The 26,090-nt window shown below is 35.7% G+C and overlaps 1 protein-coding gene across 1 annotated transcript in view; it reads left to right on the top strand.

The window, feature by feature from the left end:
* Positions 1-26,090, top strand: part of LOC150082021 (uncharacterized) — a 320,259-nt gene that overhangs the window by 280,221 nt on the left and 13,948 nt on the right. Inside the window, exon 16 of the mRNA XM_090380398.1 lies at positions 16,389-16,628. Within this exon, the coding sequence (XP_090236524.1) occupies positions 16,389-16,628 (240 nt within the window). The remainder of the gene's footprint in view (positions 1-16,388; positions 16,629-26,090) is intronic.

Genomic DNA, 26,090 nt, shown 5'->3' with positions numbered 1-26,090 from the left:
TACTATTCTGTTGTGTTCTGCTCAGTTGATTGATTGTCTTGAGCCTTAATTTGGTATTATTCCATTTCCTCTGGAGTGGGGGGGAGGACTAGAATGTAGAAGAAACAGACATTATTCATATACAGGGTGACCAGATTTTCATGGATGAACTCTCACAAAATGAATCCTAAAGATGAAACAATCTGGACAAAATTCACTCTGTAGAAGAAAAATTGGAACATTGTCAGGGCCCATCTATAAAAGCCAGGATGATGTAATTTTTATCTCCCTGCCTTTTCTAGATATTAACACTAATATTATTTTAAACCAGTGGACAAGGACTGCAATTTAATTTTTGGCTCAAGTAAAATTATCAGATAGCTAACTATAGGAACACAAAACCATCATCCAGATTACTTTGATATACCGCAGTTTTGGATATAACATGAGTGCTGTCAGAAGCAACTCACAATGCAGAAGCAGCTACTGCAATAGTTTAGAAAGTGTGGACCACTGAGCTTTTGTATTCTTTTGGTAGTATATTCCCTCAAATAAACAATGAAGTTTATTTGAGGGAGTGTATTCCCTCAAATAAACAATTAAGTTTATTTGAGGGAATATACCCTCAAATAAAGCAAAACCACCATGTCCAATACTTAAAAATGCCATGCATACTGTGCATTATTTCACCAGGCTGATATTTTTTGATTAATGTCCATTCCTTTAAATATTCTCCCTTGTAAACATATTTAGATATATATTTTGAAAAATGGGGAGAAAATATCTGTTGCTCCGTTTTATCAATAATTATAAAAATATTCTACCTTATAAATATATTTAGTTCTAGACATGGGGAGAAAATATTTAATGCTCTGTTTTGTCAATAATTATAAAAGGCTTTGATTTTTTATAGTTATAAAAGGCCAGGATTATTTTAACCATGCAAACATGAGATGCAATGTGTATCCCATGTTTTCATGGGCTGCATGCCATGAGGTGCAATGTGCTGAAGACTTGTGGCTTTAGATGCTTCAGCACTTAATCTAAACAACCTGCTTACACTAAGGCAGGATTCATTAGATTAGATTACATATATTCTAATGATTCCTGCCATCCAGAAAGTAGAATTACAAGTCACCATCACCACCGTGCCCTTAAATAATGGACATTTTCTCTACCACGTTCGACTTAACATCATGATGTTGAGGCTCTTTCATCTTTCTTGGGATATCTAAATAGCAGACATCTCTGATTAATTTTAAACTGGAAAAAGAGTCTAACTCAGCTTTTGTTTCTTGAAGGTGTTTTAGGCACCAATCAAACCTCAGTAGGATTCTACATGAAAAGACTATTGGTGTAATGTCACTTTTTTTGCATTCAGTCAGTCTTACTACTCTCCTCTCGCCAAGATAGTTGTCATTAGATGACATATTCACAAAAATCCTCACAATTTTTGATGAACACCAATCACCAAATAAAACTTGGTGCCACACTATGGATCCTGACTACTATTATAGCTCTTTTTTTTTTTTTTTTTCTTTTTTTTTTTTGTAGTGATGCCCCCTCCCGTTTTTTTTTTTTTTTTTTTTTTTAAGTAGTTTGGAATTAACCGGAAGGTTAAGATTGGGACTTAAATAAACTTAAAACGTTTTCAGGAATATTCCAATTCATCCACTTTTGGGATTAACAGTCGGCTCCTTAAGCATGATTAAACATGCAGTATCTCTGATTTTGTGGAGTCAGATGCTATCCCTCAAGTCCCCAAGTCTAGTGGGTGCCCTACTTTTCCACACAATTCTGTTGCCACCACCAACCGAGTAGGGATCACTTTATCCATCAGCTTCAGAGTTCATCAATCCAACCACCACAGTTCTTCCTTGGCAGTTCAGATCTGCCTCATAGGTATCCTACTGGCCATATCACAAGTATCTGACTACACACTTTCCTTGCACTGAACAAATAATGTTTAAACAATATGAGATACACACAAGGTATGCATAAATCTTGATGATTAACAACCCAGAAGTTTCATGATATAGATACAGTTATGATGATATAGTTGCAATCAACTGCTATGTGGAACTGTTAGTAACTCTGAATATAACTCCATGTTCAAGTCCTGAAATATGGCACCTAGCATACAGGGAGGTGACTACCAGCTTCTCACCTGGGTAGCAGGGGTTGGAGTGGTGCTCACACCACATGGAGTCATGCCACACCTCTATATTACCAGGCAATACTAGGGGGTAGATGATTCTCATCAACCACCACTTTGCTTATTGGAGGCTTAAAGTGGCGAAACCCATGTTTAGTCTCCATAGCAAAGCCCCAGTAAATCCTCCCCATCTCTTCCATCATGCAGTATGATTGATGTCTTTTGAGGTTATGATGAACATCATGGCGAGATCCAATCTTCCTTATGTTTTGAGGTACAGCTCTAAAACAGTGTTCTCAGGCCAACTACTAGATAGTCCACCAGACTGAACCTAGTAGTAATCTTCTAGGAGGCTCCCGGATCAGCTAGTGTATATACTTGCTACCTCTATTCTTCCAGATAGTGACTGGAGGCAGTCTTGAATAGTGGGTATGCAGGGAACATTACTGAGGCCATGTTGTGTCAAAGGGCTGGATATCTTGCCATATCCAAAAATTTCATTACCCCATAACAGCATGTTTCCCCCCCCCCCTTTTTCTTACCACTGAATACATCATGAATTGTCAGATTTAAACCTCCCAAACATTTCCTTTATTTCACAAATATGTGGTCTCAGTTCCAATCTCAGTGATGTCCATTTCCACTTACAGTCTACCAAACCCCATGTACTTTTTCTGACAGAATGCTTCAAAGGTGGTACTTGTGTATATGTCCATTTGATATTCCCTGTTAGAGACAGTAATTTGTAATCCCCCTTTTTTTGACCTTCTTTGGCTTAAAATCTTTCTACCACATTCTGCCAAATTCATCTGTTGCATCTATATCGGTCTCCCAATGCCACTAATCACTTGAAACTCTGAAATTTGACTTCCTCTCTTTGAAACGTGAGTTTCTCCAGTCCAACTTTCCTAACAGTGAGGTAATTTTCCTCTGTGATTTTTATTTTCACAACTCCAGCAAGCTTTTGTTTTCTAGTCACACAGACTCAGCTGGTTGGGATGCTGAGGCTTTTGCAATTATTAATGACTTCACATGGGTTGTTCATTTACCTACCAGCACTGCTTTTTTTTGTAAGAGGTGCCGGTGCTCATTCTTTGCTATCAGGAAAAATTGAAAATTAAAAGTGTATGAAAAGTACCCTAAAAATTTTTTTTCCCTGATATTGTTACTTTAGTAGTAATGTTTTTTGGAATAAGACAAATAAATTAAGTATATTAACAGTTTATTAAGCATAAATTTATTATTCAAGTATATAAAAAATAAGCAAAATGTGTAAAATGTAAGTAAAAAAATAATTTAATAATAAAGTTTTTGTAGAATATTCCAAATTTTTATTAAGTTCTCATCTGACACACCACAGAGTACTAAGTTATCTTACTACTCTGTGTGACACACTATGCTGACTTATTTTCTTACTGTTTGTGTCGGTTGCTGAATGATGTTTCCAAAGCAGCCACGAATCGACATATTTTGCTGGATCAAAGCAGTGGTCCTACAATTTTAAGAAATAGTAGTGAAGAAATTGTTTTTGTCATCAGCGAAGTTCTGGTTGGGCTGACGATCAGATTTATTTGTGAAAATCCTCGTTCACATTCATTTTATGAAATTGGTATTGTACTCGGAGCGTTCATCAAATGCTTCAATTCTTCCGAAACCATCTTTTCAATTAGGTATTCCCAAAATCCACAATTTGTATCTCTTTCATTTAACTGTAACCTAATTGACAATTTTCTAACTTAATTTTCACGAAATGCCAACATTTCATGTTTAGAAGGTTTAATATCTTCGTTTAGTCTCCTTCTCCCGTTTTTGATATTGTCACTAGTTCTTTGAACTAGTTAAATTTGAATTTTTTTGAAACTGTACAATACAAAGGGTACTAGGAAAGTTTTGCAATATGACACAACAATGAATCACAGGAAGCTGCTTGTTGCTGCATGTTGAGACATGTTCATACGTGCATAGTAGCCGCCGCGCCAAGTCGATGGGCTCAGTTATTCATTAGTAGTGAGAGTGTCAAGTGCTTGCGATGGCATCGTGGTCATGAAATGAGATAAGGACAGTTTTGCGGTATAATTTCGTGCATGGTTTAACCATAGACCAGTGCTTAGAAGAAATGACTCTTGCACTAGATGATGATTGTCCACATCGTACAACGATATTCAGGTGGTATAGAGAATTCCAAAGGGGAAATTTCACTCTGGAGGATTCTGAGAGGCCGGGAAGGCCACGAACGTCAGTTACGGAGGAAAACGTTACTGCTGTGAGGAAAATGCTTGACGAAAACAGGCGAGTGACCTACCAACAGATAGAGGATACTTTGGGCCTAAATGCACCAGCAATTCATTCGATTCTGCAAGATCATTTGCATGTGAAGAAACTTTGTTCTCTCTGGGTGCCGCATCAACTGACTGAAGAGCAGATGACACGACGTGTGACTTGGTGCTGGGAGATGTTAAAAAAGTTTGATAAGGGACAATCTCGGTATGTGAACAACATCGTGACAGGTGACGAGACTTGGCTGTACTATTACGATCTGCCGACCAAGGCTCAAAACAAAGTTTGGGTCTTTGATGATGATGACGACACACCCGTAATTGTCAGAAAATCCCGATCTGTAAAGAAGAAAATGATAGCTGTATTTTTCAAATCGAGTGGAATTGTGGAACGTGTCGTTTTGGACACGCAGAAGACAGTCACAGCTAAGTGGTATACTGAACAATGCCTGCCTAAAGTCATTGGATCTATGAAGAACCTGCGGCCAAAGTCAAGAATGGACACCTGGTACCTCCATCACGATACTACTCCAGCTCACCGTGCCAAAGCCTGCACCGAATATTTGACCACGACAGGACTGAAACTTCTCGAGCACCCTCCCTACAGTCCAGACCTTGCTCCCTGCGACTTTGCACTGTTCCCGCATGTGAAAATGAAGCTAAAAGGGAAGCGGTTTTCCAGTGATGAGGACCTTCTACGGGCTTGGGACAACGAGTGTGCTTTACTCCCTAGTGAAACTTGGCAGAACTGGTTTAAAGATTGGTTTCGGAGGATGGAGAGGTGTATTGAATGTAGAGGAAATTACTTTGAAAAAATTAAATAAACAAAGCTGTATTGCAAAACTTTCCTAGTACCCTTTGTATGTCGGTGTTATCAGATATTCAGGGACTGTGACCATGTAAACAGAGATAGGGAAAATTTACGGAAAAATGTGGATAACGCATTTCAGTGAAACTGCAGATGATTATTTGTCGGGATAAAAGAAAATTACTCTCTCCTAATTCTCGAACGGGGCGCTTACAGTTAATTCACAGCGGTGTCCAACTTATGGCTTGCCCGGAAAGTGAACTAAAACAGCATTTTAAATTTTGTTAATTATAAAAAAAAAATTTTTCATTTAATGTTTTGTTGTTGTTCTTCTTTAATGCTGCCGAATGGCGTTTGCGACTTCGTTTTGATATTGTTCTCTGTCTAGCGCTGCGTGTAGAATTTGTGCTGTTGTCATGTGAAGCCAGGTGTTGATGTTATCTAGCCATGCCATTTTCGGTCTGCCTGGGCGTTTCTTGCCTTCGATCTTTCCCTCCAGGATGAGTGGTAGTAGGTGATATTTTTGTTGTTTCCTAGCGATGTGACCTAGGTATTTGCATTTCCTGCTGATGATGGTTTTGAGCAGGTCCCGTTCCGTGTGCATGTCCTGCAGGACCTGTGCGTTGGTTATCTTGGCTGTCCACGGAATTTTCAGCATTCTTCGTTCAGTAAATGTAATTGTGTACTTAATAAAATTTTTGAATATTTTCAATTTCACTTTTACAGGTTTACATGTTGTTGTTAATTGGTTTTTAAGGAGCATTAGCAACTAAGGCCATATTGCTCCGGGGATATGCGGTGGTCATTCTCTGACCTTTCCACATCCTCCGTATTTGGTGGTCATGGGCTCGAACCCCAGTCTAATCAAGAAGCATGTGCTATGCACTGCTGTTCCTGCCCACCTGGCGGAGGCGCCATTTTACATGTAACGAGATATGGAAAATGTAACACACTAATTTTTCTCGAATCACTCAGTGCGGCCCACGAAATAAATCTAACTTTGAATTTTTTTGAATATGGCCCCTGTACTGGAAAAGGCTGGACACCACTGCAGTAGAAGATTGACCACAGCCCGTTGTCAGCATCGGGAATACCCCTTGATCTGCTCACTATTGACCAGCACCTCTTCTCTGTATGTGGACAGGTGGTCGGATAGGTTTTATGAGTACCACAAAGTTGTAGAATGGTAATCCCATTAGCTCTCTTTATTTGTGTGGCCTACCTCCCCGTGGTGTAGACGGACACTGGGCAGGCTTTCCAGGCGATCGCCTGCCTGGTGACAAAATGGCCAGAAACAACTAAACAACACAACAACAGATACACTGCACGAACATAATATTACACACATTTCTGGCCTGTTACAGTGCTCTGTAACTCAGTACGCACAGTTCGCACTTTCATTCAGGTGCCGTCCTACATAAGATACTATACATGTCTACATTAATTCGTGCAGCAGCACTAATTGCCTAAAGACCAGAAATGCGAACTGTGCGTACTGAGTTAAGTGTGTCCTAATCCGTTCACTATATTAAAATTTTCTTCGCTCAGTAGAAACTATTTTAAATGTACCTTCCAAGGGGAATTCAAAATAATTTGTTATAAAAGGAGTTTGTTAAACAGATGTCCAACTGAGTAATTTAGAATTCTAAAAATGGTTATAAAGTTTTATGCCGACCGGGCTAGCCAGGTGGGTAAAGTGCCTGTCTGGCAACCCAAAGGTCGCGGGTTCGAATCCTGCCTCGGGCTTGGATCAAAGTACTGCAAAAACCTTGGGAGGTGCATTATGGCCACAGAAGCCGATGCGCCAACAACTACCAAAAAATAAATAAATAAATAAAAAAAAATAAAGTTTTATATAGAAAATATCTTAACAATAGACAGTGAAAAATGCAAATTTAGTTAAATCTTATTTGAATAGTAGGTAAACATGTGAAAAAAATTTACAGAATATTACAAATTTCAAAGTGTACTGCATCCTGATGTCATATGTCACTGTTAATAAAGGTGCCGGTATGCTGTACCATTGTGTACCGTCCCAAAAAAAGCACTGCCTACCAGAATACCAGACAGTCCTAACCACACAACCAACACGCTTGATCTTTTTCTCACAAACAACCTTGCTAAGTACGGTTGAGATGAGTGGTCCTCTATGCATCTCAGATCACAACTTGGTGATGGTTTCTTCTCCAATGGTATACCTACCAGAATACCAGACAATCTTAACCACGTGACCAAACCTGCTTCTTGTCAAAATGGTAGTCGAGAATTCTAGTCTCCTCCCAAAGCTATTTGGCTGCAACTTTTGCCCATCTCTGTTCTCACCTCTGTCAAAACCCGATGGTTCTATTGCTACTGCCACCAAAGAAAAAGCTGATCTGCTAGCATTCTACTTTTATTCTAACCCTTGTATTCACAACCTTGATAAACAACCTCCGACCATTCCCACTACACTCTATTCAATGCCCCCTGTGGTCCTCTGCAAAAGGATGTCAGAAGAATTTTGAACAATCTTGATGTTAAGAAACCTCCAGGTTCTGATGGTATTTCTCCACTTGGTCTCAAAACCTGTGCTCCTAAACTTACTCCTGTTCTGTGTTACCTTTTTTCACTTTCTTATTCCAAAGGTGTTTTCCCTTCTGCTTGGATATTGCTCATATCCAACCAGTTCCCAAAAAGGTGACAAATCCTTCTCATTCATTTATCATCCCATTGCACTTGTACTCTTTCTAAAGTAATGGAGAAATCAATTAACCACCAACTCTTAAACTATCTAGAATTCTTCCATCTGATCAACGATCGCCAGTATGGATTCCATCAATGTTGATCCACTGATAATATTATGGCTTATGTTACCCATCTATGGACAAATTCAATGGAAAAGTTTGGTGAAATTCAAGCAGTTGCACTTGATATTTCAAAATCTTTTGATTGTGTTTGGCATAAAGCATTTCTAAATAAGCTTCCATTTTATGATTTTCCTATTGCTTTTTGTAATTGGGTATCCAGTTTTCTCTCTGACTACTGGTAGTAGATTGCTCTCTGTCTTCTAACTTCATTAATACTGTTGTTCCTCAAGGTTCAGTTCTTTCCCACTCTTTTCCTCTTATATATTAATGACATTCTTCTATTGACCAGAAATCTTATCCATAGTTTTGCTGATGATAGCACACTACATTCCACCTTCCAGTTTGAGAGACCTTGCCCTGCTCAAACAGCTTCAACTTCTCAAATATCCACTACCAATTCCTTAAATACTCCAGATAAACCAACTTAGTTGAACTAACTTAACCAAGTTAACTAACTTCCTCCAGGTAAACTAACTTAGTTGATTTCAATCCCTCTGAAACTCAGTTCTGTCATATCGCAAAAAGGATTCTTCTGCTCCTCTGCTTATCTTAGATGGCACGCTGATTTCTAGGCAAGTCACATATCTTTATTGGGGATTACCCTGAATTCTAATGTCTCTTCACATAAGCACATTACAAATATTGCTTTCTCTGCATCTAAAAACTGGGTTTCTCTTTTGCTCTCAGCATTTCTTCCAAACAGCTGTTCGTTCTTTACAAATCACAAATCTGCCCTACCATGGAATGCTGCATCTGGGGTGGTGCCCACAAAAACTCTCTCTCTCAGGCTTCTAAATTCCATTCAAAAGAGGGCAGTTAGATTAATTAATGACTCATCTCCAACCGAATCTCTCCACTCTCTGTCTCATAGACATTGTTCTTCTGCATGCCTTTTCTATAGATACTTCCACGGGCACTGTTCTTCTGAATTGGCTCCTATAATTCCTGCTCTCTCTCTCTCTCTTTTTCAAAGCAGTCCGAGCACGTGCCACAACCAGTCAACATCCTTTTACTATCTGACTTTAGACTCCCAGAACCAACTTTTCTTCTTCCTCATTTATTCATTCAAATTCCATTTTCTGGAACAACCTTTCCTCATATGTATTTCCTGAAAATTACAATCTACAGAAATTCAAATCTAATGTCAATAAGTATTTATTTTCATCTTCTGAACCTGCCAGTGCACAGTACTAAGTACTATAGGTTCTAATATCTCTTGTGTTTGGTATATTCCTAATATTTAAAAAAAAAAAAAAAAAAAGTAATGGAAAGTAATTTCATCTTGTGATGCTAAATATATAAGTAAGAAGAGCTTAAGATATAACAGGAACATAATTAATCCGTAAATAATTAGTTATTATTATTTTTTTTTCTCTCTTGTGGCATTTCTTGGCAAAAATTGGCTAATGTCCTGACTAGAGATTACATTATAATTTTTTAGTAAGATAGCCTGTTTCCTATCTAATGTATGGTTTTTTAATTACAAAATTGCTATTACTTTTTGACTCAACCTTGTATAGACAATTTTGTGTAAATCTAATTGCATGCAAACAGCAAAAGTCATTAAGTAGCGTAAAATTTGCATTTGTAATTCATATATCAATTACCCTTTTCTTACATAGTATTTATAAAGTTTACATTGTACAATAACCTTTTTGTAGTAACCAGTGGGTGGTACCACATACAAATATAGTGTAGAACAAAAAACCTATGTGTAATTTTACAGTCTTATATGAAGTTCTCTCGGCAATGCAGTTAGGTTGCTAGGACAACTCATAGAGTTCTATCAGTATTGCAGACAAGCTGCTATGCCTGTCTGTATCAGTCAGAAAGCTTCAAGTCAAATATATATATGAAGTTGCACCTAGATCTCTTTTGTTCTACACTATTTTGAATGTATGTTACTCAGTTGGTATGTTAATTTGAAATTACTGATACCAATGTGCAGTACCTTGCAGTTCTCAGCACATCTGCCTAATTTTTTTAGGTCTCATTGCAGTGTTAGATCTTGATTCTTGTCATTAATCTGGTGGTAATGGTAGGTCACCTGAAAGGGGACCAGGACTCTCAATAAAAACATTCCTGTATTAACAGTCATTCAGTGATTAAAACCCTGAAATTTTTTCTACCTTCTTAAATATAGTCATACTTATAATGTAGTAGTTTCTGAAGGGTTTTTTTTACAGTTTTCACACAGTCATTGTGTGCTAAAACTTAAGTAACCCACCACTGCTTTGCAACTATTTGGTTTTTTGCTCGAAGAGTGCACTGGACAAGTGGCAATTCATTTGTTTATAGTTTCAGGTGACTTGTTTTTGATTCTTCCACTAGTTCAGTGAGCATCTACTGTCTTACCCTAGTTATTTTCAAAAGATTCATTATTGTTTTCACGTAGTAAAGATGGGGAAAATGAATTTTTTCTCAAGATGGCTATTACACTGTGGAAAGCAAGATGTGTAGCATGGAAAATTTAAAATAAACCAGAAAGTGTAATAGTAGTTCCTAATAGTAGCAAATATGTTTTTTTTAATAATATTTATATACATAATAAGAAAAAATATATCTGTATGTTTGAAATTTTGCATATTTAATAGTCTTTTAAACTAGAAAATGGAAGAGACTAAGAGACTGATGTTCTTATTTTGTCTAAAATGGGGTGGTTTTTTTTTTTTTTTTTTTTTTTGCAATAAAAGGTATTGCAATCCATTGAGCAAAGATGAAATATTGGTAATGTTTAAGTAAAATGTAAAAAAAAAAAGAAACCCCAAAACATTTTTCACAGATTAAAAAGAAATTTGAGCATTTGTCAGGTGACTTGCTACTGTTTTTTGCTACATTTTAGGTACTGCCAGGTTCAACACTTTGCTAACCTTCATCATTATTGTTAAGAAATATTGAAACAGTAAGGGGACCCAGAACTGAATCCTGAGGGACACTACTAATAACATTAGTCTAAGATAAGAAGTTGCTCTTTATAACCACCCTCTATTTTCTGCCATTTAAACGTATCTGTATCCCTAGCAGTAACTTGTCTATAATGCCATCCTGCACCAGTTTGTAGAGCAGTCTTTCATGTGAAACAGTGTCAAAGGCTTTGCTGAAATTTAAGTATATAATGTCAAAATATTTTTTTGAATCCAGTTCCTTTCTTACTGCAACATAGTAGTTAATCTGATTGGTCAGACAAGATCTCCCCTTAATAAATTATTATTTCTCTCAAGATGATCCTGGAATACTTTATGATGAATACTAGTTTCATCAGTTCATTTAACATCCATTTAAGTGTAAACCTCAGACAATATCTGTTTGTTGGAATAAAAAGCTTTAGGTAACTTGGGAATGACTAATAAAATATTGTTAATATATCCCTGATATGCCAAAATCACAAAAACCACATAATATCCTCAGAAGTGTGAATAAAAATAGTTATATACCATAACAATTAAAAACTTTATCCTGGGAACAGCAGTGAAGTAACCGGAGTTGCATATCAGAAAAGGAAACATAAAAGGAAGAAAAAATGCATGTTATTATACTGTAAAAACTGATATACAGTAAACCCCCGCTATTCGCGGTATCTGTATTCGCGGTTTCGCGTATTCGCGATCGCTGATTTAATATAAAATGAAACCTAAAAAAATGTGAATTTTAAAGCGCCGTGAATATTACCGCCATAAAAAACATGGGCCTGGCTAAAATTATCTTGCCCGGTCAAAACAGCGCTCAGTGGGTGGGGAGAGAGGGGTGACAAAATCGCGAGCGTGGATGTGTTTCACTAATCCTTGTTCAGTATGTGTTATGCGCTTGTAATGGAAGTTTTCGTCGTTCGTTTTTAATTTATATGCTTATAAATTGATATGCTTACAAAAGTGATAAAACTACCGTTTTGCAGTGTAAAACAGACTTTTTCGAGAATGTTAACGGACAAAAGTGACTTTATTGTGGACAAGTTCTTTCTAACCAGTACAAAAATATGGCTACAAATAACAAGGGAAATGTGAAAATATCAAAGGTGATGACATTAGCGAATAAAATTGAGTTATTAAACAAAATTTCTAATGGTGAAAGTGTCTCCTCAGTGGCAAAACATTATAAAATCAATGAGTCAACGGTACGATCAATCAAGAAATCGGAAGAAAAATCCGCCGTAGTGTCCGTGAAAACGCGATAATTGCTTCAAAAATTTGGTCTGTAACTCGTGACGTGAAATTAGAAAAAATGGAAAATGCTTTAAATCTGTGGATAGAAGACCGAACTCAAAATAAAATCCCGTTAAGTTCACTCATCATTCATGAAAAGGCAAAACTCCTTTATCAACACTTTAGCGAAACTGGTGATAGCACTGGCAGGATAAGTTTGTTTTTTGCTAGCAAAGGCGCTGGTTTGAAAGATTTGTTTGAAATTTCTAATAAATATTACATTTAATATTAAATTGTTTCTTATTTTCATTTCGATGCCACATGCTTGCATTTCACTATGTACTGTCTATGTGCGTAGTCATATTATAAAGGTACATATAATACATACATAGACAAAATTTTAGACTAATTTTTCTTATATATTTCATGCTTTGGAACGGAACCCCTTTATTACTATGGGAGCCATAACTCAGTATTCGCGTTTTCGGCATTCGCGACATTTCTCAGGAACGTAACCCCCGCGAATAGCGGGGGTTTACTGTATATATATCTTATACCATATAGGCCTTTATAAGGGCTACTAAGGCCTCCGTAGCCGAGTGGTCAGGAGCGAGAGTGCAGTAGCACACGCTCTTTGAGTAGACTGGGGTTCAAGCCCCTGACTGCTGAATATGGTCAATCTGCCAACCCGCACTGGACCAGCTTGGCAGATTATGGTCCATTTCCCTCAGCATGAATTGTTGAGGAGGCTTCCATCCTGCAGTGGGTTGATAATGGCTGCACTTTTTTTTTAAGGGCTACTAAGGATATCAAAACCAGTGTGTACATATTTAAGAAAATTGGTCTAAGCCACACATTGAATCAAAGTCTTCGGGTGAGGAACTAAAGGTAACTTAAAAAACGAATGTGAAGCAATAATCACAGGGTGTTGTAAGCTGAGTAAAGGTCAGGGAGGTAGTACGTGATGTGAACTCTTCGATCTTCGTCTGTTTCGTATGCTTTTTTTTTTTTTTTTTTTTCCCTTCATAAATTTCGCAATAAGCAATCTTGAACTTTTTCTATTTTCAAGAAATGTTCTGTGTTTTCATCCATTCCATCAAACAGAGAGACCTTCCTGAATTTTGCAAAATGCTTCTGCCATTTTCTTTAATTTGAACTGCTTCTTGGGTTGCTCTGATTCCTCAACTGATTCAGCTCTCCCTTGCTCTTCAACTCTTTGTGCATTCAACTGGGCTAGGTCTTCTGTGGATTAAAAAGGTGACATCTTTACCTTTTTAATCCACAAGCTCATCTACATCTTCGTCCCCCAGGACCAGCTGCAACTCCTGGGCTAAGTTTGCAATTTATTTGGTAACAGAAGACATCAGTTCATCTTTGTTGAAGCCTTTGTTGTTAAGCTTGGAATGTTTTAGAAGTTTTTTCCAAACTCCGCTCATACAAGTTTTTGTCACACCATTCCAGGCTCTTGAAATGTTGCGTATTCCATCAAGGGTGTTAAGCGTCTTCCAAAATTTTTGCAGATACCTTCCCTTGCTCTGTTGTATTTACAGCCTCAGAAAATGTTGTCAGTATGTAATAAGCTTTGAATTCCCGGATAACTTCCTGATCTGTTGGTTGAATCAAAGCCGTTGTATTTGGAGGGAAGTATACCATCTTGACATTGATGCCAAGATCATCTAGATATTTAGGATGACTAGGAGAATTGTCAAGGAGCATTAATATCTTAAAAGGCACTGACATTTGTAAGCAATATTTTTCAGCTTCAGAGACAAACACATTTAGAAACCATTCTTCAAACATGGTTATTGTCACCCAAGCCTTTGAGTTGGCCCTGAAGTGTACAGGAAGCGATTTCTTGTCAATGCCCTTAAAATGAGTGATAAACCACCTAAAGGTTTAAGTTTATAACCAGCTATGTTACCCCCTCACTAAGAGCATCACCCTGTCTTTGGCAGCTTTAAACCCAAACATCAACTTTTCTTCAATAGAAATATATGTCATACTAGGCATTTTTTTTTTTCCCCCAAGAAAGGCTAGTCTCATCCACATTAAATATTTGCTGCAGCAAATAACCACCACTTCTTATAATCTCATCCAATCTGTCCTTGAATTTTTCGGCAGCCTCACCATCTGCGCTTGCTGCTTTACCACTTATGGCAATGTTATGATATTTGCTTCTCTTACAGAACCTATCAACCATGACTCGCAAAAAAGGTTGTTTCAGTATTGCTCTCTTCTTAACATCCTCAAAAATGGCACGAGCCTTTGCTTTAATGACATGGAGGCTTAAGGGGATGTGTTTTTGGATCTGGTCTTCCATCCACACAATAAGTAACTTTTCCATTTTGCTCATTAACTAAAATAACCAAGGCTTTTCCATTCTAGCCTTGGTTATTTTAGTTCATTGGTGTTGACATGGTACTTGCTAATGTTTGACCATTTTCATAATTCCTTGTTATTTTAATTTTCTGATCCAAATCAATGCTTTCCTTTTCTTGCTGTCACTTATTGTCTATAGTACTATGATAATGGTCAAAATGAAGTTTTCTGTAAAGACCTTCACAGGATTAAGTTACAAGAGATGCTGTCACACCTTATGCGAATGAAGCGTGCACTACATGATGATAGTTTGACGCGAGATTGTTCAAAATGGTGGGAAACGTGAATTTCATCTTCACCATAATAACCCGACGTGTGTAACAAATATTACATACAAATGCAAACAAAAGTTTTCACTTCACTCTCAAGCAAAACTGAACTGACTCCACAATCCAGAAAGAAAGGAAGGAAATGTTGTACCAACAAAAGGCTAGAGTGTAATTCTCCAAAGAAATAGCCTTATTGTCTTAGGCAGCACCTGGACACAGACCATGTGGCTTGAATGTTGTGGGGGGGGGGTTTCTCTGAAGTGCTTCAACTTAGTTTACCTGTCTCAAACATGTGTTTTCAAATATTTCTTCAGAATTTTTAAAGCAGAAAATGAAATGTTAACTCTAGTTATTTACATAGATTCAATTTGAACAGAAAATAATGCTACATATGTTAAGCATTTTAAGCATTAAAACATATTAAGCAGTTTGTAGTATAAATATATTTCAAGAAATGTAAATATATTCCTTGTATTATTATTATTATAAATATCAGACACTTTCAATAATTATTTATTTATATTGTAATCAATATAAATAAATATTGAAAGTATTCTCTCTTACTTGAAGGAAAATGTATTGGGTAATGCTCAAAGGCATTTTAATACACAATAAACTCAAAAAGAGAGCAAACAAAGTTTGCAATACAGCATAATTACTATAACATCTCATACTAAGAATAAGTAACAGTAGTTTTCTCTATATTGAGGAAGCATCACTTGTTCAAAAGTACAAGTTTAGGCAACTCATTGTGAAGGATTTCACAATATGATTAATTGTAAGTAATGATGCCTTTGAGCATTATCCAGTACATATTAGTAAATTCCTACAGTCAAAGGCCTAGTAAGGCCATAAATGCATCATATTAAATTCACACAATTTTTGGAATCTCTCATATTGTGAAAATATTTCACTTCTGGCTTCTCTGCTCCTTATTATTTTAATTTTCTGATCCAAATCATTGCTGTCACTTATTATCTATAGCACCATGATTATGGTCAAAATGATTACGAAGCCTATCCACCCACTGAAGAAGAAACATAATCCCTAAACCAGGCTGTTTGCATGGTGGCACTAAGCTGAGAATAAGGGAGATATATGTATGAGATGTTATAGTAATTATGCCATATTGCAAATTTGACATTTTTTTCTCTTCATGAGTTTACTGCCTATTAAAATAATGCTTTTGGGCTCTATCCAATATACATTAGTAAATTCCTATTCAAAATATCGATTCTTTCTTATTTTGCAATAAGATTGCTTGTAGGGGTGCTCAATCTTATATATTGTACAACCCATTTCCATATTATTTGAATGAAATACAGCATCCTTGCTTAATTTTGTATTACAACTTTCCATTCTGAAATTCTGCTTTCTGTACAAAGTTTGAGAATTAAAAAAAAAAAAAAAAAAAGTTCATATACATTCCTTATTGCTTTTAAAAATTAGTCTGAATTTCTATTTTATCTTAAAAATAAGAATAATAAATATAACGTTATTAAAGAGTGTATAACAAAACAGTTCTGCTTGAATACAGGTGCAAAATGTCATGTGCCAGTTGCAGAATATGCAGTCTGTGATGAAACTGATATACCAAAACAAAATAAAATCAAACATGTAGAGCAGATTTTGCCATCTCCAGTTACTCCCATGCCCAATTACAGTGGACTAAATACACCAGATCTAAAGCTAGCGCTTAATAAATATGGTCTCAGAGCATTCCCTCGTCGAAAAGCAGTACATATCCTTACTCACATTTATGAACAAATGCATCCCTGTAAGTAGAGCATTTTGTTTCACTTTATATTTGAATATGTGTTAACTAGAACAGTGGTCTCCAAACTTTTTTTGGTCATGCACCCTTATTTTACTTAAAAGGGCTAGTGGGCACCCCGGAATAAACAATTAAATATATAAGTTTAATGTATTTTTTTATTAATAAATCATATACAAGGAAGGCATTATATCTAAAATCACATTTATAGAATCACATATCATTTTAAAAGATTAAATAAAAAATTACAAAATAAAATTAAATTGAAATTCAAGTACAAAATGATATGAAAGCATTAATTTAACAAGTGTAGTAAATGTAATGTAATACTATTAGTTTTATTTATAAATAATTTACATGGTATGCATTATATTTAGAATCACATATAATTTGAAAAGATCACAATCTAATTCAATGCAAAAAATACAAAACAAAATGAAATTGAAGTACTGTACAAAGTGGTATAAATCAGATCAACAGCACTTTTTAGTGGGAACAATGTGCTTGAATATTTTTCATTATTGCTGTTTATCTTGGTTTCATATTTTGGGACACAGCTACCTGAAGATCTGGTTCCAAGTTAAGTTTATTTCTAAACATGGTTTTAATAATAGTCATTGTAGAGAAAGTCACCTCACGTGGGTATGTTGATCCACATGGAAGGATTACATCGCTCACTGTACTTACCAAATCAGGATACTCATTTTTCAAACCCATCCAGAAATTATGCAATGGTTTTTCATGAAATTTAGTTCATAAATTTCCATCTTCCCTAATGTTAATCAGATGTTCCTGGGCAATGATCAGCATGTGTTGAATCTTTATGGCCGACCGGGCTAGCCGGGTAGGTAAAGTGCCTGCCTGACAACCCAAAGGTCGTGGGTTCGAATCCCGCCTCGGGCTTGGATCAAAGTACAGTAATACCCCGACTTACGCGAACTCGGAGTTACACGGTTCTTGATTTTTTTCGTTTGGCAACACTGCCACCCACTATCTTCAAGGTCGTTTTTCATATGCTATCGATATATGGTGCAACAGCGGAGAGTGAGAGCAAAAGATGAACAAAATTCAACTTTGCTGCCACATGAGCTGCACACATATACAAGAATTTGCATTCCAACTGTCATATTTATATGTGTGCGTTCGAATTCGTGCTCAACTTTTGTCAGAAATTACATTGTTTTCACGAATAAAAAAACTTTCCAGGCTTTAAGGTTTCCAAAGACCGATTGGCAATGATGGTCGGCGGGAATGCAGCTGGTGACTGCAAGTTAAAACCTCTCTTAATTTATCGCTCCGAAAACTCAAGAGTTTTAAAAAATATATCTAAAATTAGCTTACCAGTGATTTGGAGATCAAATCATAAAGCTTGGGTGACAGCTTCCATTTTTGAGGACTGGTTTGGTCACCACTTCATACCCGGTCGAACGTTATTGCAAGTCTAAACAGATTCCATTTAAATTGATCCTTCTTATTAACAAAGCACCCAGTCACCCTCCTGCCACCCTAATTAATTTCAACCAACGTGTGAAAGTTGTGTTTTTGCCTCCAAACACAACCAGCTTGCTTCAACCTATGGGCCAGGGAGTCGTCAAAACATTCAAGGCCTACTACATGAGGTGTTCGTTTGCACGTCTGAATGAAGCTATGAGACAAAATAGTGAGATAGCTGTTAGACTTTTGGAAACAATTCAATGTTTTAGATGCTGTAAGAATCATTGAAGAATCTTGGGATGAAATTCACAAAAAAACATTGAATGGTGTCTGGAAGAAACTTTGTCCATTTTTTTTCAAAAACGAGACGAAAACAACACCAGACACTCATCATGTCGCTCATATGATAGAAGTTGTTAATCTTGCCAGGCAATTAGATTTGGAAGTCAGTGGTGATGATGTCAACGAGCTGTTGGATTCACATAGTGAATCCAACTGCAATTTTATTAAATATTTTTTTTTAAACAATGAATGAGCTCATAGAGATGCGTGAGCAAAACATTGAATTATCCGACACTTCAGACCCAGTTCCACCAGAAAAGCACATGACAATTGCAAGCTTGACAGAAGGTCTCAACTCAATTGAAAAGGGCTTAAAAATTTTAGAAAACATAGACTCCAATCAAGAACGCGTTATAGCTACAAAGCAAGGAATAAAAAATTATTAGCTTGCTACGAAGAAATTCTGCATGAAAAAAAGAAGGCGCTGTGTCGTCAGACGAATTTGTTAGATTTTATGAAGCCATCGACATCGAAATAACTTTTTTATGTAACTCATTTATTTTTTTAATGCATAATTTGTATTAATATGTATAAATAACTGCAATTTTATTAAATATTTTTCTTTTAAACTAGTGTTTTTGTTAGTCCTTGGTCCCAATTAAACAAAATTTATATGTATTTATATGCAAAGTTGTACCCCGACTTACGCGAATTTCGTCGGACCCACCTATCGTGTAACTTCGGGGTATTACTGTACTGCAAAAACCTTGGGAAGTACATTATGGCCACAGAAGTCAATGCGCCAACAACTACCAAAAAAAAAAAAAAAAAAAGAATCTTTATGGGTTCAAAAAATAGACTCAAATCATTGATATTCTTCGTTTTCCAATTTTTATAAGTGCCCAAGTATAATTGTTTTTTTTTTAGTGATATATTCAAATCGTTTTGACTGAAAAATCACTTAACAATGGAAACATTTCCAAACATCCTTTTTCAAACTGCTCTCTCCAGAGTGTGAGGTTTTTTCTAAAAGCAGTTGCCTTCTAGCACATCATTAAAACATTGCCTTGACCTTGGAGAGATAGATTAAGAGTGTTCACTTTTTCGAAAATGTCTGTGGGGTAACACTACTGAAAACCACTTCTCATCACAAAAAAAAATTGGCCCATTTGCAATCTTTCTCTTTTTCTAAAAGAAAAATCCGTAACTCATCTTTGAGTTCAATAAATCTTTTAAGAACTTAACCGCATGATAAACAATGTACTTCTGTGTGATATGAAAGATTTTCATGGTCACTCCCCATCTCATTACAAAGTATTTTGAAAACTCTATTAAAAGTAAGTTTTCAGATTATAATGGTAGTTAATGATAGTAATCAGGGTAAGCTTTACCACATTAATCACATCTTGTAGCACTTTATGTATTTTGGGTTCCAACTTCTTTACTGCAATAGCTTGCCTATGGATGAATTTCACATGTTTTGCTATCTCAAGAACTTTGCCTTTAACTCCTTTTTTGTTCCAGTCAAAGCAGTCACTCCATCGCTAGTAATAATGAAACTGTTTTTTCACAAAATTTTGTTTTTGTTGAAGAAATCATGCACTGTTGAGAATATATCTTCCCCAGTACACCTTTCTTTGAGTGGCTCACAAAAAAGCAATTCTTCTTGTATTTCGTTATCAAAATAGAATTAACAGTTACCAAAAGCTGAGATGTTAGCTACATCTACTTTCGTCCAACTGCAGAGCAAATTTTCCACACAAAGTTATTTGTTCTATTATCTGCATCTTTAAATGTTATGCAGTGGTTTCTGTTTGTCTTCCAACGGTATTTGCTGACAATGGAATTGACTTAAGTTTGTCAGCATACTCTTTACCGTGTATGATTTCCATCGTTCTTACTGCAGCCAGCAGAACTAGGATTTCACCAATGGTGTGCGGCTTCTTGTCTTTTGCAATAAGGTAGGAAATCTCAAGAGATGCTTGCAAACATTTGTCATGAATTTTTGTAAAATTTTGCAAAATGGTGGTCTGATTGTTGCATGACTTTAAATGTCGTTGAAAAAATTGTACGTTTCATGCTCTGAATGCTTAGTTTTTAAATGTCTTGCCAATTGTGATGGTTTCATGCTATCATTAGTTAATATCTCAAGACAGAGTACACACACTACTACAACAATGAACCACACACACGTACTACAACAATGAACCACATTTGGGATGTGGTTCATTGTTGGCAATGATAAATGTAAAAAAAAAAACTAATTTTAAAAAGTTTTCTTGATAATTTCGAATTTCTTTGAAAGTTTCTTATTCAAAATTAAGTTGGCATCATTCTTAGTTCGCAAGGTCGATGTTCTCGTACTAGAAGAAATATCAGTCTCAGTATGTTCTTGTGGGTCGTTTGCAGAAGTATCAATTCAAGGTTTCGTTGCACCTATTTTAATAAGCCAGCTGTCCATTTTGTGGTGGTATCTAATGAGAAATAAATTTACTTAGTGAATTAACATGTTATAAGCAGAATTGAAAAAAGATACTTTTTCAAATATATTTTAAAATACTAAATACAAAAACTTTTTTTCCAAAAGTATTTTAAAAACTTGTTAAATGTTTTAAATACGTGAAAGCATCTAAATAATTTAAAGTATTTTAGATACTTTTAAGATTTAAGATACTCTCAAAGTACTTAAAATACATAATATTAGTAAATTAATAAGAGGAGTTTACCTCAATATAGTACGTGGAACACTTCCGTATGATACCCTCCAGAAATTAAAACGGAAAAAACAAAAAAATCGACAACTTACCGGTACATTAAAGTAAAATATAAATAATTAAAGTAAAATATAAATGATTAAATAATCAATTTAACACAATTCAAAATCAATTCAAAACAATTAAAATTCAAATTAACGCAATTAAAAGAATCTAACGAAAAAAAATTCAAAACGATTTTCCTTCCTGAAGCTGACAATGCTTTTCGACCGACTGTCGTGATCACAGGAATGAAAATTACCGAATCAGGCTAAACCTGCAACTTAAATAGCGATTATGTGTCTTCGCGCATGTGCGTAAAGGTCCACGCATCGGAGATCAAATATGGCCGCCGAACATTAACAGAATTCTCGTGTAATTTAATTTCAACGGTTTCTGCAATTAATAGTCGCGTATAATTACGTTGAACGTTAAGTATTTTGGCCTCGTTAAATAAAAAAGTATGTTTTTCGTTAATGGCATGAAAGGCTAATTCTGACGCTGCTGAACGAGAAGCACGAACTGAGGCTTCGTGTTGATTTACACGGATATTAAGAGAAATATTATTTCTCTTAATATCCGTTTTAATATTTCTATATTTTTTAATTAAGAGAAATATTATTTCTCTTAATATCCGTGTAAATCAACACAAAGCCTCAGTTCGTGCTTCTCGTTCAGCAGCGTCAGAATTAGCCTTTCATGCCATTAACGAAAAACATACTTTTTTATTTAACGAGGCCAAAATACTTAACGTTCAACGTAATTATACGCGACTATTAATTGCAGAAACCGTTGAAATTAAATTACACGAGAATTCTGTTAATGTTCGGCGGCCATATTTGATCTCCGATGCGTGGACCTTTACGCGCATGCGCGAAGACACATAATCGCTATTTAAGTTGCAGGTTTAGCCTGATTCGGTAATTTTCATTCCTGTGATCACGACAGTTGGTCGAAAAGCATTGTCAGCTTCAGGAAGGAAAATCGTTTTGAATTTTTTTTCGTTAGATTCTTTTAATTGTGTTAATTTGAATTTTAATTGTTTTGAATTGATTTTGAATTGTGTTAAATTGATTATTTAATTATTTATATTTTACTTTAATTATTTATATTTTACTTTAATGTACCGGTAAGTTGTCGATTTTTTCGTTTTTTCCGTTTTAATTTCTGGAGGGTATCATACGGAAGTGTTCCACGTACTATATTGAGGTAAACTCCTCTTATTAATTTACTAATATTATTATCAACGTAGAACATATTGAGTATTACAGCTCTGATTCATACTATCTAATTAAAATACATAAGTATTTAAAATACTTTTTAAGTACCTTAAATACTTTTTTTTCTAAAAGATACCAAATATTTTTCAAAATTATCTTTCATTTTAAATACAAGGTACTGAGAATAAAAAGTATTTAATATTTAAATGCTTTCCAGCTCTGGAAAGCATTTACACAGTTCTGCAAGTAACGACAGCCTATGAACAAATACAGTTACAACACTCGTGGTGGCGGTACAGCTCAGCAATAGCCACAATCACAATCCATCCTTTCTTGATCTACATTTGTTCACTAAGTTAAACAAGGATGGAAGATATACTCTGAGCCCGAAACGAGCACATGGCTGATTCGTTTCGGACATGGCCGAAACTAATTCATGATCAAATAAAGCCATGCAATCAAACAAAGCTGCATAATGAAGTATTGAAAAAAACAGTTATTTATAATTTTTATTTTCGATTATGTTTTGCAAAGCTAAAGTTTTCATAATTAATAAATATTGATTTATTGGCGGATTATCTCACGCACCCCTAGGGGTACGTGCACAAAACTTTGGAGACCACTGAACTAGAATATGATCTTTTCTTTAATACAACTTATAATTATTTTCAAATTTATAAACTTAATATATTAGTAATAGTAGTGTTTCTACTTGTTCTGTGTTTCCTATGTGTGTTTTAAATTTCCTACAATTTTCGTATTTTAAATGCAGTATGTGTATTTAAGTATTATCTGTCTCAGTAAAGAATTTATATTGAGGTGTTTAAGGCTTTAAAATGGATTGAGTAAACTCGATGATGATGGTATTCTAACTCTTTCTTGTACAACATACACCAGAAGACATGAATTTAAATTGAAAAGGGATGGTGGCAGGATAGATGTAAAAAAAATTGTTTTCAGCTAGCTGCTACCTGGTGTAGAAGTGGATAGCAAAAATTAGACTATTAATAATATATCTAATTCTTCCTTGTGGAAGGAGGAATTATACAAGGTGAACATAAAGTCTTTCTCTAATTTCAAACATTACACAAGAACTATGCTGGGTACAAACACAGCTTTTTGCAAATTTTACTTCAACTCAAAAAGTTTTATTTTTACCTCTTCAGTACACTTCTACATGTGCTCCATTTGTTGTCTGGAGAACATCTAGTCGATACTTGATTTCTCTTCATGTTTTCTCCAACATCTCTTCAGTAACCGTCGTGAAAGCATCCTTATCCTCGCCTTTAAAATTTCAAAATCACAAACTGGAGTCAAATACACTTTGTAGTAGTAGTAGTAGTAGTGGTGGCATGTGATGTAAGAAAGCAAGTGTATGAGCTTATGCAGCATCAGCCAAAAAAAAAAAAAAAAAATCACACCATTCTCTCCAAATGCCTGTCCAGTTCCTCCTTAAATTTATTTAACCTATCAACTTCCACAACGACAGATGGAAGTTTGTTCCAGCAATTAACCACCCGCTGACTAAAAGCAAATTTCCACACATCTATTCTACATCTGTCTTTTCTTAATTTGAATTTATGCCCCCTTAGGTTCTTAATCTAAACAAGTGGAAGGATCCCATCAGAATTCAGCGTACTGAACCCATAAAAAAAAAAGTCGAGGGATAATGTCCAGTGAACAGGCTGGCCATGGCATTGGACTATTTCTCCTAATCCATTGGTTAGGAAACTTACCATCCAGGAACTCATGAACAAATAAACTCCAGTGTGGGGGTGCACCATCTTGTTGGAAAATTACCCATGGCTGAAACTCTTCTAGCTGAGGTGCAACGTATTGCTCCAACATGTCCAAGTAAACATTTGCTGAAATGGTGGGCTCAGCAAAAAAAAAAAGGTACAATAACCTTGTTGTGCAATAGGCCGCACCAAATGTTCACTTTAGGGCTGTCCCTCTCTTTCTCAAAAACAACACATTTTTGTCCCCCCAAATAACATTGTGTCGATTTATCTTCTCTGAGGTGTGTAAGGTAGCCTCATCAGAAAAACAAACACACTTAAGGTAATCATTATTTTCATCAACTCGCTGCAGAATCTCTGTAAGAAAAGCAGCACGTCGGGGATGATCGTCTTGCTCCAAGGCTTGAACAATTTGCACTTTATATGCATACAGACAAAGCCGTTGGTACAAAATTTTAGCCACTGTCCTCTGAGGTATCCAAGTTCCCTTGCTGTACGACAAGTTGACTTCCGAGGAGTGCGTTCCAAAGCATCATGCACCGCATCAACAGTCTCTTCACTCACACTAGGCCTATCAGTTCTTTTAAGGTCCCCAACACTGCCACTCTCTTCAAACCCTGCATACCAACCTCTCTCTAATGTTTTTAACATCTGGCGTATCTTGCCCATACTCCCTTCTAAAATTTCGCTGAACTGTAACTGGCTATTTTGTTTCATGAAACCACAAAACACACTGAGCTTTCTCCTTCATTGAAACCATTTTGATACTGGCAATTGTAGCAATGTATCCATTGTAGCGATTGCAGCACTACCTAGATCATCTACAGATTGTGCAACTGTACGGTGCAAAAAACTCTAATAAGCATTGGCCTTCGTTATGACAGAAGGTGCAAGTTTCTATCTAGCATAGTTTTTAAGTTATAATTTTTCTTAATCAGGGAAATACTTTATGCTCACCCTGTACATATTAATTTTTTTTTTTTTTTTTTCCCTTTATATAAGCATGCTTCCTTGCATCATTTGCCACTAATAATAATATTGGCAAGATGTTCCAGTATGATGTACATCAGGAGTGGACAAGAGCCAGCCCGCAACGACGTTGAATCTGGCCCCCTACGTAAATGCATAAATATAGAAAATCCATACCTGGCTACACTCGCCGTAAACTGTAAATGTTCGGCTTAATTCGGTTCAATCGGGAATCGCGGCCAGTGCAGCGTACAGCAGTAAGCAGTGCGCAGTTAACCAGGTGATTCTACGCAGCATCAAAGAGTATTATTTCCTAATTATTATTGTAGCATCGATCGAACGAAGTTCGTTTGGGTTTGACTTCTTATTGAAAAAAATATTATTGGTGCAAGATATTTTATAAGTCAGTTTATGCCTTTTCTAATTATTACAATTTTTAATTTAATATAATTTGTAGCTCATAAAATGAGCCAATTAAAAAAAAGAAAAATTGATGCCGAATGCCGCATTTTCAATGATAATTGGACATTCAAATATTTAATTGCAAATATAGACGATAAAGCTGTTTGCTTGGTTTGTAATGAAACTATTTCCGTTTTTAAAGAATATAATCTAAAAAGGCATTTTTCAACAAAACATTTCATAAAATATAAGCTATTTTCACTGGAACAAATGAAAATTGAAGCAGAAAATTTAAAATGTGGTTTGCGTAAGCAACAAAATACTTTGAAAATTTTGTCAAATACAGATAGAGCTCTGACAAAAGCTAGTTTCATTGTTGCACATAAGGTTGCAAAACAATGTAAATCATTTTCTGACGGGAAATTTGTGAAGGAATGTTTGATAGATATTGCTGAATTATTATGCCCTGATAAAAAAACTGACACTTGAAAAAATTTCTCTGTCATGAAGAACTCTCGTGAGACGAATTAATAATATTTCAAGTAATTTATGTGATCAATTAAAATTAAAATTGGAAGATTGTACTTACTATGCACTGGCTTTAGGTGAGTCATGTGACAATACCGATATGAGTCAACTTTTAATCTTTATTCGAGGTATAAGTCA

Source organism: Mastigoproctus giganteus, chromosome 8 (genome assembly GCF_048544385.1).
Source record: "Mastigoproctus giganteus isolate SK-2022 chromosome 8, ASM4854438v1, whole genome shotgun sequence".
NCBI lineage: Eukaryota > Metazoa > Arthropoda > Arachnida > Uropygi > Thelyphonidae > Mastigoproctus > Mastigoproctus giganteus.
This window is presented reverse-complemented; position numbering and strand designations above follow the sequence as displayed.